Source organism: Halyomorpha halys, unplaced genomic scaffold, assembly GCF_000696795.3.
Source record: "Halyomorpha halys isolate HHAL.00 unplaced genomic scaffold, Hhal_1.1 Scaffold144.1, whole genome shotgun sequence".
Lineage (NCBI taxonomy): Eukaryota > Metazoa > Arthropoda > Insecta > Hemiptera > Pentatomidae > Halyomorpha > Halyomorpha halys.
The window spans coordinates 1144131-1158166 of NW_027106983.1; the positions used below are offsets into that span (position 1 = coordinate 1144131).

General features: G+C 30.2%; 1 protein-coding gene across 1 annotated transcript in view; it reads left to right on the plus strand.

The window, feature by feature from the left end:
• LOC106678464 (tetratricopeptide repeat protein 19 homolog, mitochondrial) overlaps nucleotides 1-5604 on the plus strand; it is an 8846-nt gene extending 3242 nt beyond the window's left edge. Inside the window, exons 2-4 of the mRNA XM_014416977.2 lie at nucleotides 113-393; nucleotides 3632-3824; nucleotides 5250-5604. Coding sequence (XP_014272463.1) covers nucleotides 113-393; nucleotides 3632-3824; nucleotides 5250-5549 — 774 coding nt within the window. The 3' untranslated portion in view covers nucleotides 5550-5604. The remainder of the gene's footprint in view (nucleotides 1-112; nucleotides 394-3631; nucleotides 3825-5249) is intronic.
• Nucleotides 5605-14036: the final 8432 nt, after the last annotated feature.

Here is a 14036-nt window from a genome sequence, read left to right on the forward strand (position 1 = left end):
AACAAAAAAAATTTTTATTATTGAATGATATATATAAAGATATTTTCTGCCTTTGTTACAATTTAAACTATTATTACCTGTAGCATGTAAAATATTTATTTATTTTTTCTAGCATGGAGAACCAAAGAAGGCTGAAATAATTTTACAAAATGTTGTCCAATTATGTGGGACAGAGCCAACAGTTGGGGTTTGTTGTGCCTATGATATGCTTGCAACCATTGCATATAAAGAAGGGAATATTTTAAAAGCTAAAGATGTTTTGGAGAAGGTCATAAAATATTTGATAAGCTCTGGTACTGAGCCAAAACATGACAGTGTAGTTCAATTTCGCTTAAAATTGGCTAGAATATTAAGTCAACTAGGATTTTCCAGAGATGCAGAAGAAAATTTCAAGTAAGTTTTGTTTTTTATTAATCTGAAGATTATAATTAAGTTTTTTATTTTTAAAATCTTTATGTCTAAAGCATATTTATTAATCAGAATTTTTCATTACTTTGTCCTCAATAATAAAAAATATTTTTAACTATCAAGAATTATAACCCATAAATGTTTCAACATATAATAACTAATAAAGTAATATGTATTAAAATAAAGTATAAACTAATAAATAAATTTGCTAAAAAAAAAATTAAAAATATGGTTCTAAAACTAATATATTTTTTCTTATTTATTTATTGAAATTTACAACATTACATAAAAACACATCTAGTAAATGTGATGTTAATTACAATGTCAAGATACAGACTTGTGGAGAAACTGTCCATTGGTAGCATTCGTATGAGATTTCAATATTAGAAGGTCTTGAGGCCATTCTTTTCGGGTGCTTCAGAGGAATGTCAGAAATAGAAGAGGAAACAATGTTAGAAATTAGTGGGTTTGGGTTTTAAAGGAGTTCAGAATGGAAGGATTGATACCTGGTTCAGGCTAGATCTGCTACATATGGAACAGTGAGGTGTTTATGTATAATTTTATTTGTGACAAGGTAAGAAGCATTGAGGATTTTATGAAGGATTGTTAGGATTGGATACAGGATGAATTCGATGATTTAGTGGAGCCTTAAAGCTCAACTCCGTATTTCCAGATTAGTCTTATTATAGTCATATAGATCAATGTTTTGTAATGGATTGAAATCATGGATCGTTTCTCTAGTAAGTGTTGTAACAGTTGGAATCAATATACAGTTTTCCGTCTTTTTAGTCTTGTATGAGGATTCTAAGTTAGTTGTTTGTCCGGATTTAGTTCAAGGTTGAGGACCTGTTCAAAAAAGACTAAGTGGAATATTATTAAAAGATACTGTATGGCAATCCGTATGTTTCAAAGGTAAAGATGATTTGATGAAATTTGTAGGTGGTATTTATGTTAATCCTCCAGTTTTGACACCATTCTTCAAGGGTTGTAATACTTTATTGGAGGGTTTGGGATACAATAAATGGGTTACCATCAGCTGAGAGTACACATGCGTCGTCGGCATACATGATGAGGATAGTGTTAGGATTAGTTAAGATGTCAACTGAATAGAGCATAGACTGTGAAGAAGATGGGACCAAGGATACTACCTTGAACACCAGTGAACCGAGAGAAGACGGATGAATAGGAACTATTATTGTTCACTTTGAATAATCTACCAGTGAGATAGGATCAGATAATGAGAAAATATGTAGGGGGTAGAAATTTACTGAGTTTGTAAAGTAGCTCTGGGTGTCAGATTCAATCAAAAGCCTGTTGAGAAAGAATCCCTTATAGTAGATTCCTCCCGCTAATGAAGGCAAGATAATGTGCACTACACAGTGACATTGCTGGATAATGGAGTGGAATGTACAGAATTCCAACTGGTGATCTGGGATTATATGATTAGAATCTAGGATAGGGTACAGAAGTTTCAGAAGGTTTTTTCAGGATAAAAGGTAAAAGAAAGATAGGCCAGTAGGATGGTGGATATTCTGGTGGCCTTTAGGATTTGGGCATCATTTTGGCTACAGATGATGTTCATTGGTCAGAAAAATATGTTGAATGGAGTACAGCTTTATATATATGTAGGTGAGAAATAGGATGGCTTTTCGATGAAGAATCTCTAGGATATCAGATGTAATTAGGTTATATCAAGGAGCTTTGAACTAATATTAATATAAAGATGATGTAAAGAATAAAAATACTTATTTTCATCAATTTTAAATGCAAAAGTGATGTGCATAAATTATATTAGCAGATATGCACATAGATTATTGCTCATAATCAACTTTATTTCTTTGTTATCACCTGTCAACAAAAAATTTTGCTATGATTTATTCTTTGTTATTACTGGGAAATATTCATTATTTATTATTATGATGTTTATTATTGTATTATATATTATTAAAACAAAACTGTTGATTAACTAAAACTTAAATAGGGTATAAAACTTTAGTTCTGTTACTTTCCTGTTGAATGTTTGAGTATCTGACCAAAAAAAACAAAAAATAGGTTGTGGAAGATGGGAAAAATTAGTCTGTGTTAAAAGGATTCATAATTGAATAGCTTGGAACAAGAATGTAACAAACCACATTTTTGAAGAAAAGTAGAATTTTGTGCATGATGTTTCTTTTTTTTCTGTAAAGGTTGTGTTACTTTTTCTATTACAATAATTCCAACATATTTACCTATAAGGTTATAGATTATCTATCATATAAAACCTTAAGGAAAATCTGAAGGTTGTTGTTGGAAAAATCCAATAGGTAACAGAAAGATGTGGTAGGATGAACTTATTCATTCTCATATGCTTGGATAAAATTACTATTAAAATACAAAGAAATGGTTCAAGAAAATGACATAAAAGGACTCAAAATTCTTGAAAGTTAGTTGTAATCAATACTGGATTCAGCAATTGCTAAAAAGAATATTGAATACAAAACAAATGAACACTTATTGTTTTCATTCATAAAATAATAAATATATTTTAACACAATGTTCCATACAAGAGTTACATTTTACCACCCAAGAATATTTCTTCTTTTATTCTTTGCTGACCGCACCCCCCGACAAATTTCTCCAATCATTTCTCCTATTAATATAGATGGATAAACAAAAAAAATTTTTATTATTGAATGATTGGGAATTCAATTAATATGAATACTTTAATAATGGATGCAATAAAAAAGAATATTAGTATAATACATTATGTATAATATATTCAGTATTATTAAATTGTTGTTTAATGTCAGCATCAAAAATCATTTGTTTTTTTTATAAAATTCATAAAAAATTAATAATAATTTTTTTTTATAGTATTATTGTAGAAGAACAAACACATAAATATCAGATTTATGTGAATTTAGGGAGGGTTTTTATATAGAAAGACAATAAGAGTCTGTATATACCAATAGACACCAGGACAGACTGTTCTAGTCCCAATGGACCCAAGCTATCCCATGCTAGAGCAGTTTCGCCATCTTCCGTTTTTTTTTTACAAACAAAATAATAAAACCTATTTTCTACAACACTATGGTCTGTAATATTTAAAGTATATAATGAGGATATTATCGTATAATCATAATGTGTACTGATGATTTGATGAAAGCATCTATATTTGTTTAGATTACATACTGATTGTTTCTGATAAATTATTAATTCAATTGCTTGGAATGTTTTTTTGAAGAGAGTGCTTAGAGATTCAAAAATTCAAGTGCCAGTCAGAAACTCGTAATGAAGACTCTGAAATACTTTGGATTAATAGTCTCTTCTGGTATGGAAAACACTTGAGCAACAATAAAAAGTACTTGGAAGCAAAGGAGTGCTTTGATTCAGCTTACAAAATCTCAACCAGGACAAAAACATTGCTCAGTAGTCAGGTAAACAATAAGCTTTTGTAAATAAATATTACCTAGATAAACATGATCGTTAGTTGCTTTTCATTTCAAATTGAATCATTTAATTATTTGAAGCCTGATCAGCAGCTCTTACGCAGCCATTGAGAAGTGGCTCATATTTTATGAGAAATTATTGTTAAAATTGCTTTATTGTTACCTTAACTGATGCTTCATTGTTACCTACAGTTTTAACTTATTTCTTAATTCATTTTGAACCATACCCTTGCGTTTTGGAAATACGGGCTTTTGTAGTAGTGAGATCTTATACATGACTTTGTAACAACACATTACTGCAATTAAATATTGTACATAATATAATATTTCTCATAGAAATGTGATATATTACCAGTAGATGGCTGCTTCCATCTTCCAGCAGTCTTCCCGACAGTGGTTCTCTTCTTGTTTTTCGACCTCCCCCGCTGAGTTGGGCTGAAACCACTGCCAACTTTCATACTTAAATGAAATCCTTGAGCCACAAGAAATTCTTGTCACTCACCAACTGAGAAAACTCCTTCTCATTGAGACATGGTCAGAGATGGGTCGGAATACCTAGGCTGCACTAGGTTGACCGTGTGACAGATGACACTTGGTCTTTTGTGGGTATCTGAAACTGGAGAAAAATAGCACAACAGAGGAATAACTGGTGGTAGAAGTTACAGATGGCTTTGCTCCCAATAGTGTGTAGCGCTAGCTCAAACAAAAATATTGGTATAGTGGTCCTTCTTGCAACTACCTCCTCAGGTTCTGTTTGTATTTTATTTTTATTTTTTTACATTTTATAATTTGTTTTCACCAAGGCCTTTTACTATTTAACCTATTCTGATGTAGGTAATTTAAGTATAAACATAAGGTCTTCAAATTCACTTCTCTTTGTCAAGAATATTTTTTAATATTGTTCATGTGTAGCTTATACTTTTCTTGTTTCTGGCTAATTTTATTTCATACTATTTTTAGAATTTTATCAATACATATATTGTTGCTTTGCTTAAATAGTAGCACATCTGACAAAAGAAAAAGTTTTGATTTATTTTTTTTATTTGGATGTAAAAAAAACTTATTCCCCCATAGACAGAAGTTACTTTCTCTACTGTGCCCACCTACAGACTGTTCAAGAAAGTAGGGTGCTCAAACAGTACCTTCTATAGGATACTTCAAATTCTGATAGAAAAAAGTTTTTTTTGTTAGATGTGGCACTACTTAAGCAAAACAGTGATCTCAATTCTGGAAAAATATAATAATTAGTTCCTTGTGACAACATTTTGCATCTAATCCATGGAAAATATTTTACAAATAAATTTGGGTATCATCCTTCAGAAACCTCTTGTAAAGGCAAACAATCATTACTTCCAATTGATTACAATGTTAAGTGTAATAAACCATTTTTTAAGGTATTGAATATATTTTTAGGTAATGGTGATTTTGTTCAACTTAAGTGAAATGTCATTTTTGGGAGGTCAAAAAGATGAAGCTCTGCGCTATCTTCTTAGTGCAGTTACACTTGGGCAGTTGACTAATAATGCTGATCTGGCAACATATTACAACAGAATTGGTTTAATTTATCTAAGTAAAGGACTTTTGAAGGAAGCTAAAATTTGGTGTGAAAGTGGAAAAGATAAAGGAAAACGCAGTCGCAATAAAAATGCTCAAGCTGAAGGAGATAGTTGTATTCAGAAAATTAATGAAGTAATAAGACTCTACAAGGCTTAATAATAATGTTATGCGTGATCAATGATTTGAAATAATAAAGAAACCTCTGAATGTGTTTTATAATTATTTTTTTTAATTATAATAATCTGTTTCTAGTGATACTGATTTTTTTTTTTCATTCCTATAATTTCTCAGAATATCTACTTCTGATACATGGCCAAAAATGCTTTAACCATAATCATTAGGGCTTCTCATTGATTCATGTAAATGTTTTACAATCTGAACTATAGCTACAATAATTGAGTAACTTCCCAAACATATAGGCCAGTTAACGAGGGATTCTATTTGGAAGTAAGTATTGGAATACTGGAAATGGTCATAATATATGCATTTGACATCATAAAACAACACCTTATGTTTGCCAGTTTCAAAGTTGAGAGGTTGGAGGAACCACACAAATGTTTGAATTGTTTTTCAATTTTTGGCCTATAATTTTAACGGAACACTCCAGTGAAAACTTTAATATAACTTCTATAATTAATAAAAATAACATTAAATTTTGTGTGGAATAAGTGCCTAAAATTATAAATTGGGTCCAGAAATATGGTATGAATCGAAGGCTACTATTTTTACCAACTTTATTTTTGTTTTAGAATTTTAGGTCTAGTACAAATTTTGGTCATTTTAGTACAAAATGAGCCAAAACAATTTTATTTCTAGAATTGAAAAATAATAATAATAAATTGTTCCAGAATTAGATATGAAATGACGTTAGACAAACAATAACGTTTACCAGCATTGCCAAAAGTGACTTAGGCCTATGCACACGGAGGTAATAAAAAGAAACTGATCAATGACGCGAATTACTAACTAGTTTACTTTGAGTCACTCACTGTGTAATACAATGAGAAGGTGCTACTGGTTATGGATTCGTCTGAAATTCACAGACGAGTCTATAACTCGTAGCATGGTGTGCGGCATTCCATTCTGTCCCACTGTATTACACAGGTGGTGACTCAAAATAAACTAGTTGGTAATTCACCTGATCATTTCCTTCTCAGTACCTCCGTGTGCATACGGCTTAACAAAGGTCAGCTATGTCTTATCCTCATTGAATTAGCCTGAAACGGCTTAAATAAGGATTTTTTTAAAAAATATTCCTCTTAAGTACCTTTTTTTCTTTAACTAATCTCCACAAAATTTGGGGTGGCATGTTAGGGTGGTATGTGAAATTTGTCTGATCAGCGCACCGTACTTGATTTTTTTATATCACCTGGGCTTTCCAAGTTATAAGTGAAATGAAACAAATAAGTTTGTAAATTTTGCTTCTTTTTTGCAAATATCTTAAAACGCACCTGAAAATTTGGTTGGGCAACCCCAGATTCCGATTAAGCCCTCCAAAAAATAAAGGTAATGATACCAAAACTGACATCTGGGTTTCTGACAACGATAGGCTGTTTTAACATTAACGACTTTGATGTTTTCGTAGGCCAACTGATTAATGAATTTGTAATTCACTTTTTTTTTTATACCAGTGGCGGGTGAAGTAGATATGGCCTATGGAACTAACGCGGGAACAAGGTGACTCCTACACAGGAATAAATAAAATAAGAGTAAATTTAATAGTATGATTGACTAATTAAACTTTACTTGTTTCTTTTTAAATTTAATAACTAGAATAACTTTCCCTATCGGATTGTAATGAATGTTGGTGTTGAAATTATTAAATTATTTGACACCGATCAATTTTTCAATACTTTATTTTTATATTTTCACTAAAACATTATGTTATTGGTTTTATTTTTTCAAAGAATACGTTAAATTAGTTTTTCTTAAGAAAGATTTCCAAATATTGATGCTTGAAACTATAATTTCATTTTTTTCTCCTCTGATGTACAGCCTGGTACACCTGCTTGATAGATGTGATGGCTGATTTGCAATGAGTGTTCTGTTTAACATCGTAATAATACCTTTTGAAAAATACGTTTTAAACTATTAACTTTTTAATGATAATTCGCATATTGAAAAAAAGATTTTTATTTAGTTTATGATGTAATAATAGTTAGTAATTACAAAACTTTATTTTTATAAAATTTTCAGAATCAGAAAACATATTTGTTAAATGATTAACCAATAGGAAGACTTATGTACTGGTAAAGTAATTGCTTATTATATTAATAAGTCTGTTATTTATAAGTTAAACTTTGACATTTTGATTAGATTAGATATTTTTTAGAGATTATGTATACATATATCTTATTACATAGTTAGCAACCCACTTTAACTTTAATGTTGATATATTTTTGACATATTTATGCTACTGCTGATGTCCTTTATCTTAATTAGCCAATATGGCTTGACAGTTTTCTTATTATCATTGGCATTAATTGATTAGTTAGTCTAAACAATTTAATTATAGGTTGATGTATAAATAATTTTCATTGTATATTTATTATAAAAACAAAATTTAATTAAGAATTTAATTTTAAATGGTCAAATATACTAAACGATTCTAGTAATATATTTAATTAATTTTAATGATTAGAAATTATAAAATATTTGATACTGTTGAAAGATAATGAATTATTATAGTTTAAAATAATTTTGGAATTAATTATTAAATTGGTTATATTTGACAGACATTGAAATATAAAATGGAATTAATGATGAGTTAATAGTTGACTGTGTATATATGCAAATGAGGAGAAGATGGTTGGGGTGTGCCAGTGAAGAACACAAATACGAAAAACTTATATGTTAGTGCCAACGCTTTGGCCAGAATTTCAGGCCTTTATCAGGGCTAAGAACAAAAAACAAGATATCAATCAGAATGAATAAAAGAATTACAGCATGATTAGTCAATAAAAAAGTAACCATAAATATAGATAAATCAATAGTGTTGAAAGAAAATGTTTTGACTAAATAAAAAATTTAAAAAAACCAATAATGTAGATACCTAAATATGACGGAAATAATTCAAAATCAGCTGGTTACATTGGTTGCACACACTTCTCTATATTAAAATCTTTTGTATGAAATAAATAAGTTTTAAATTGTATAATATTTTATTTTCACAATAAGGTAAGGGCTAAAATTAATACTGATAATATTTCTGGTACAAGTTTTGTTGTGCTTCCTTTTACTATTGATCGTAAATCTCTGACAAATGTTCCTTGAACTATATTTTTGCATTGAACCTAAAAAAAAAATGAAATTTTGGCTTTTTTCTTTTTAACAGATCAGTTATTTGAAATGCTTTAGTTAAGTAAAAAATTATTTCCAATAACGAGCTTCTATTGATGTGTCATGACTTACTTCTTTGACAGAGCTCATGATATTTTTCATAAGCTCATTTAAAACTTCTGCAGCTAATATATCACAATTTACAAGTGTTTTTGTATAATGACAACCCATCACACTTTTCATTATTCTGAAAAATAGAATAATTATTTAAAAAAAAAAAAGTTATGGCCATTGGGGCCCCACAACTACTCTGTTACTCTTTCCTATTTTTAATGAAATATCCACTTTGATACAAAATTTAATGAACTTTTCAATGATTTAAATATATTTATTATATTGTTGTTGTTAAGAAAATTCTTTTGATAGTTACTCAATTTGACTGTATTATTATTTCTTTTATGGGAAAAAGAAATTTAAAGTCATTCCGCCTGAATATATTACGTAGGCTCTTATTATATCTTATAAATTATTTTTGATATCAATTATTCTCATTATTACAACATCTTATAAATTATCTCAAATAAATGTAAATAAGTAACCAATCAACCATTGGCGTTTGCAGGATTTAGCCAAGGCCCCCCTTGAATGCCCCCTGCTCTCTAGCAGGCCTCAGCACACATACACGTAAATACATGTATATATTTGAAGAATAATGATTGACTGTGTATGATATTAAAAGGAAGATGATCCAGGTGCCGTCAAAGAAAAAAAATTAAATAGTCATAACACTATATAATATGAGCCAACATTTCAGCCCACATTACAGGGCTTCATTAGGGCTGCAGATGAAGTATGAAAACCACTTATTTCACACACAAATCTTTTCTTGCTTGCCTCCAATCTGCAGCCTTGATGAAGCCGTGCAATGTGGAGCTAACCGTTGGCTCTTATTAAATAGTTTTATGACCATTTGAGTTTTTTTCTTTGACCGCAACCTGAAGCATTGGGTAAAAGAAAGATATATAATTCCTCATTCCATCCCCCACCATTTTATTTCTACTTTATAAAATTCAATCATTATTTATTAAAGTTTTATTACCTGTTATCACAATAAATTATTGAAAATAAAATGACTGAATTCAAATTGTTAACAACAAGGTTTAACTAATGGTTTGCACTATGAAAATATAAGACAGTTTCTCACTTTTCGCCTAAAATTTTTTGGACGCCACCATCATTCCCCGCCATTACCTTCCTAATTATAGCATATTTCCAGAAAAAAATAACCATCTATCCAACAAGCTCACTATTTTCTTTCTTTTTTTTGTTGGGTCCTAAAAATCTAGTGGGGGGGATGCCGTGGCTCCCCTCTGCATGCGCCCATGCAATCAACATTTCACCAATTCAAGTGTCATCAGGACTGAAAAACACAGATTCAAATTGAAGTACCTAATTATTTCAACACTTTGAAGAAACTTACCAAATAAAAATTGTGTATCACTATTAAATAGTTTAAAATTTTGTTGGTAATTTGTTATCTCTATATGGTTAGTCTAATTAAAGTGTTGAGATTAGGTCTTCTTGAATGTAATATTGTGGGTGTCAATTCTAATGATACCTGAATTGATGAAATTTTGATTGGTTAGTCATGTACACTGCTGTTTGAGAGATTAAAGGCTGTTTTGAAACCTTGCAAACAAGCCTTCTGCTAGAAAAAATATGGGCCTTTTCATAAAATCAAATGAAAATAATCTTAGTTCTTCAGATATTTAATGGACTCTGCATATAATTCAGGATACAAGAGTAGCTCAGTGAGTTAGGCACTGTTACAAATCCCCGGTTTGAATCTGTCTGTGGCAGATAACTGTTTATTATGATACATTAGCCATGAGTCAACCTTAGGATTTGGGAGCCTTCCTGGGACACATCCAGCCCCTATTCAGTGGCCATCCTTAATTGGCCTAAAACCTGGTGGTCGAATGTGTTTATAAACAAATTATCATCTTGTACAACCATTGTTCAGGAAACAGTATTTCCTTACAAATTACTGAATCCTCTTACCCTTCATGGGTTATTCCAGTACAGGTTTATTTTATTTTTTTAATAAAACATTTAAAGGATCATAGATGTGTAATGGACCAGTGATTCAACATGATTTTTTGGTTTCAATGAATTGGAATTATACAAGGAGGTGATATAGTTTGGATCATGCTCAACAGCTAGATTTTTGACTCCATTTCATTGAAGGGTCAAGTGTAAACTTTTCAGAGTGTGGGCGTGCTCCATAAGTGTCTGCCCACTTGGGGTCAATTTTCTCTTTTGCCATGCCTTTAGTGATCTGGGCTTGTATTGCAGTAGCATAGTTTAGCCTAAAGTCACTGCTGTAAATTTTCCTTAATTCATTTTTTTTATTCATAAAATTTCAATTCTTTTTTGAAGAGTTTTCCTGGTACAAGAACTCTTCCTCTTGTTTTTTTTTTAGACTTCTGGGCTTGCTCCACTCCCATCTTCTATCCTTAAATGAACTTGTTCTTTAAATCCTGAAGGTATAGTTCATTCACTGACTGATGCTCGGTTCAAAATCTCCCATATCCTCTGAGGAGAAATGAAATTTGTTGGTTTGAGAAATTACAATTTATCTGCAGAATTCATTGCAGTGTGAGAAAGCATTTTCTCCTAACTACCTTTTGGAAGTACCCACCACTACCTCCATTCTTCAAATGTATGTTGTCAAATGTAGTTATTTTCTCTATAATGATTTTATATTGGAAGAGTATTATTTGACATAATGTGAGGATTGTTGGAAGATGGTCAGGGTATTGGTCAAGAAACGTACAAAAGTAGCAGAAAAACTGTTCATTAGCTACTGATGTTTCATTCCATTTAGCAGGGCTTTATGAGGGCTAAATGAGAACAAGACACTAACATTGCAATAAATGATAAGGTTACATAGAAATATACATCTGAAGTTGTAAAAATGATGATAGATAAAAAACAATATAAAAAAAGGGGACGTAGTAAACTAAAAAAATTATTGGTAAACAAGAACAGAATATAACCTTAAAAAAATACAGTAATGAGTGGTAGAATTGCAAATGTACTACTGAGACTTTGAGTAGTGAAATATTAATATGTAAAAAAATAAGTGACAATAGAACGGTTATGATGGAAGTAGTTATGAGGAGTGGGAGGATTTTTACTCTTTAGACTTTTATTTACATATTCTTTAACTATTATTTTTTTATTTATATATTCTGTTATGTTTATATAACCTTATTATTATTACATTGGTTAAGTACTTTTACATATTTTTTCTACATTATGTACTTTACTGACACTTGTCTTCCTACTCTAATGTTTATGATTTATAAAAGAGCAATTATTTTTAATTTTGTAAAAGAGAAAAAATAACAGCCAAATTAAGTTGTTGAAAAAGTTTTACCTAAATTTTTTGTTACAATTCTTCTACCTTATTGGTCAACCTCAAGCATTAATTACTGTAAACAATCTAAGGTATGCTTCTTTTTAGCATTTTGCCGCTATCTAATGAGATCCTACTAGATTACTGCTACAGTTCATCCAGAATCTGTCGAAGGATTCTCCATCCTGAAATCCATCTTTCTAGTATATTTTGTTTTCATTCGATACAGTTCTAATCTTGTAAGCAAAAAAGCCAAACCAGCCGTAAAATATTTTGATCTTGTAAGAATTCCTTTTTCAAGTCTGACTCTGTGAGATCTGGTATTGCCTTCCACAAGACGAATAAGACCTTATCCCAGTAAAACTGAGCAGCCATAGTTAAGTTTTACAACACCTTACGCTCTGTTTGAATATCTGAAGAAATTATTCTAATTGAATTTTTTTCAAATGGGTTAATAGATATAGGAGGGAAAGATTGTGTCTATCCTTCCTGGTAATTTTTGCTTAATTGATACCATAGTCCAGTACAAATCATGATGCATCAGCATGAAGACACTTCCAGGTCATTATTCATCAAGATATGATTCTGACCAGATTGAAGTCTCTGAACTTTATGCTGTTAGTTGAACCCTGAAAATATAGAGGTCTATTCTGCTGCCATCGGGACTCTTTTTAACTTTCTGCTAACAATCTATAGACTAATTCGCAATTTTAAAACTAGAACACAGTTCAATAGCTAACATTTGGAAAGTTTAAAAAAAAAACATTTTATGAAGCCTGGACCATTGAATTCTATATTCTACTGTTATAAACTTTTAAGGACTCAAATTAAAAGGGGATAAATGTACAAGAGGGTAAATGTAAGTTGTAAAGGAATTGATTTATTATGTTTAAAATCTTTATACATTCAAACGAGGGCAAGAAGGATGGATAATACTATGAGTTATCAATCTATTAGAGTCAGAATGTGAATATCAAGATTTGTTACACTTTTATAATATTTAAGCCAACTACCAAAGGCCAGATTCAAACTAATGCTGTTTTTAGCTCCAGAATGTTGAAGTGCTGCTTTACACACAATCAATATATATATATATATATATATGGCTTTACAGAGTAACTGAGAATAACCTAGTTTTATTATAATAGGGATGTCATTAATTAGTTAATTAGTAAAGATATAATTTATCTTTAGAAAGAGATTATTCCATTGGAATTTTCACATTATCAACAGGTGTCACATCAGAAAAATGTTTAATTCTCAAATTTATGAAACCAGTTATTCAAATGATCCACTCCAGTTATGCATTTATATAATAATAAATACACTTACATAAACAGGTTTGAAGTTTAACTGATTTTTATCATTTTAAATTGTTACAGAGTGATCCATTTGAAGATTAATATGTGGGAATGACATCAACCTTCTTTTGTAAGTATATTTATTTATGCTTACATAAAAAATCTAGCATTCATTAAGTTCAAAAAATGATTTATAACAGACTGCTTTATAATAAATTATTATTTGTTAATTGTGAATAGTTTCTTACTTGCAAACTTTTGTAGCATTTTCAATTTCGATCCAGTCTTCTGGTCCAATACAAGACATTACTTCATACTTTACATTATCATAACATCTCTGATTTCTATTCAACACTTAAAAATTATAATTATTATTTATTTAATAAAGTTGTGGTCTTTTGAAATAATTATTTGAGAAAGAAACATAATCTTACATTCTTTGAAAACTGCATCATCACATAATTTAGACTTCACCGTTTTAAACCCAGATAGCAGACGTAAGTACAGCCCTTGTTCGGATGTAGGTTTGCAGTGTTTTAGATACTCTTCTACTCTTTCATTTTCAACAGTTAGATCTCTTCATGCAATGATAAAAGAAGAGAAAAATATTTCAGTATATGTGAAATAAATATTATTCTGTAT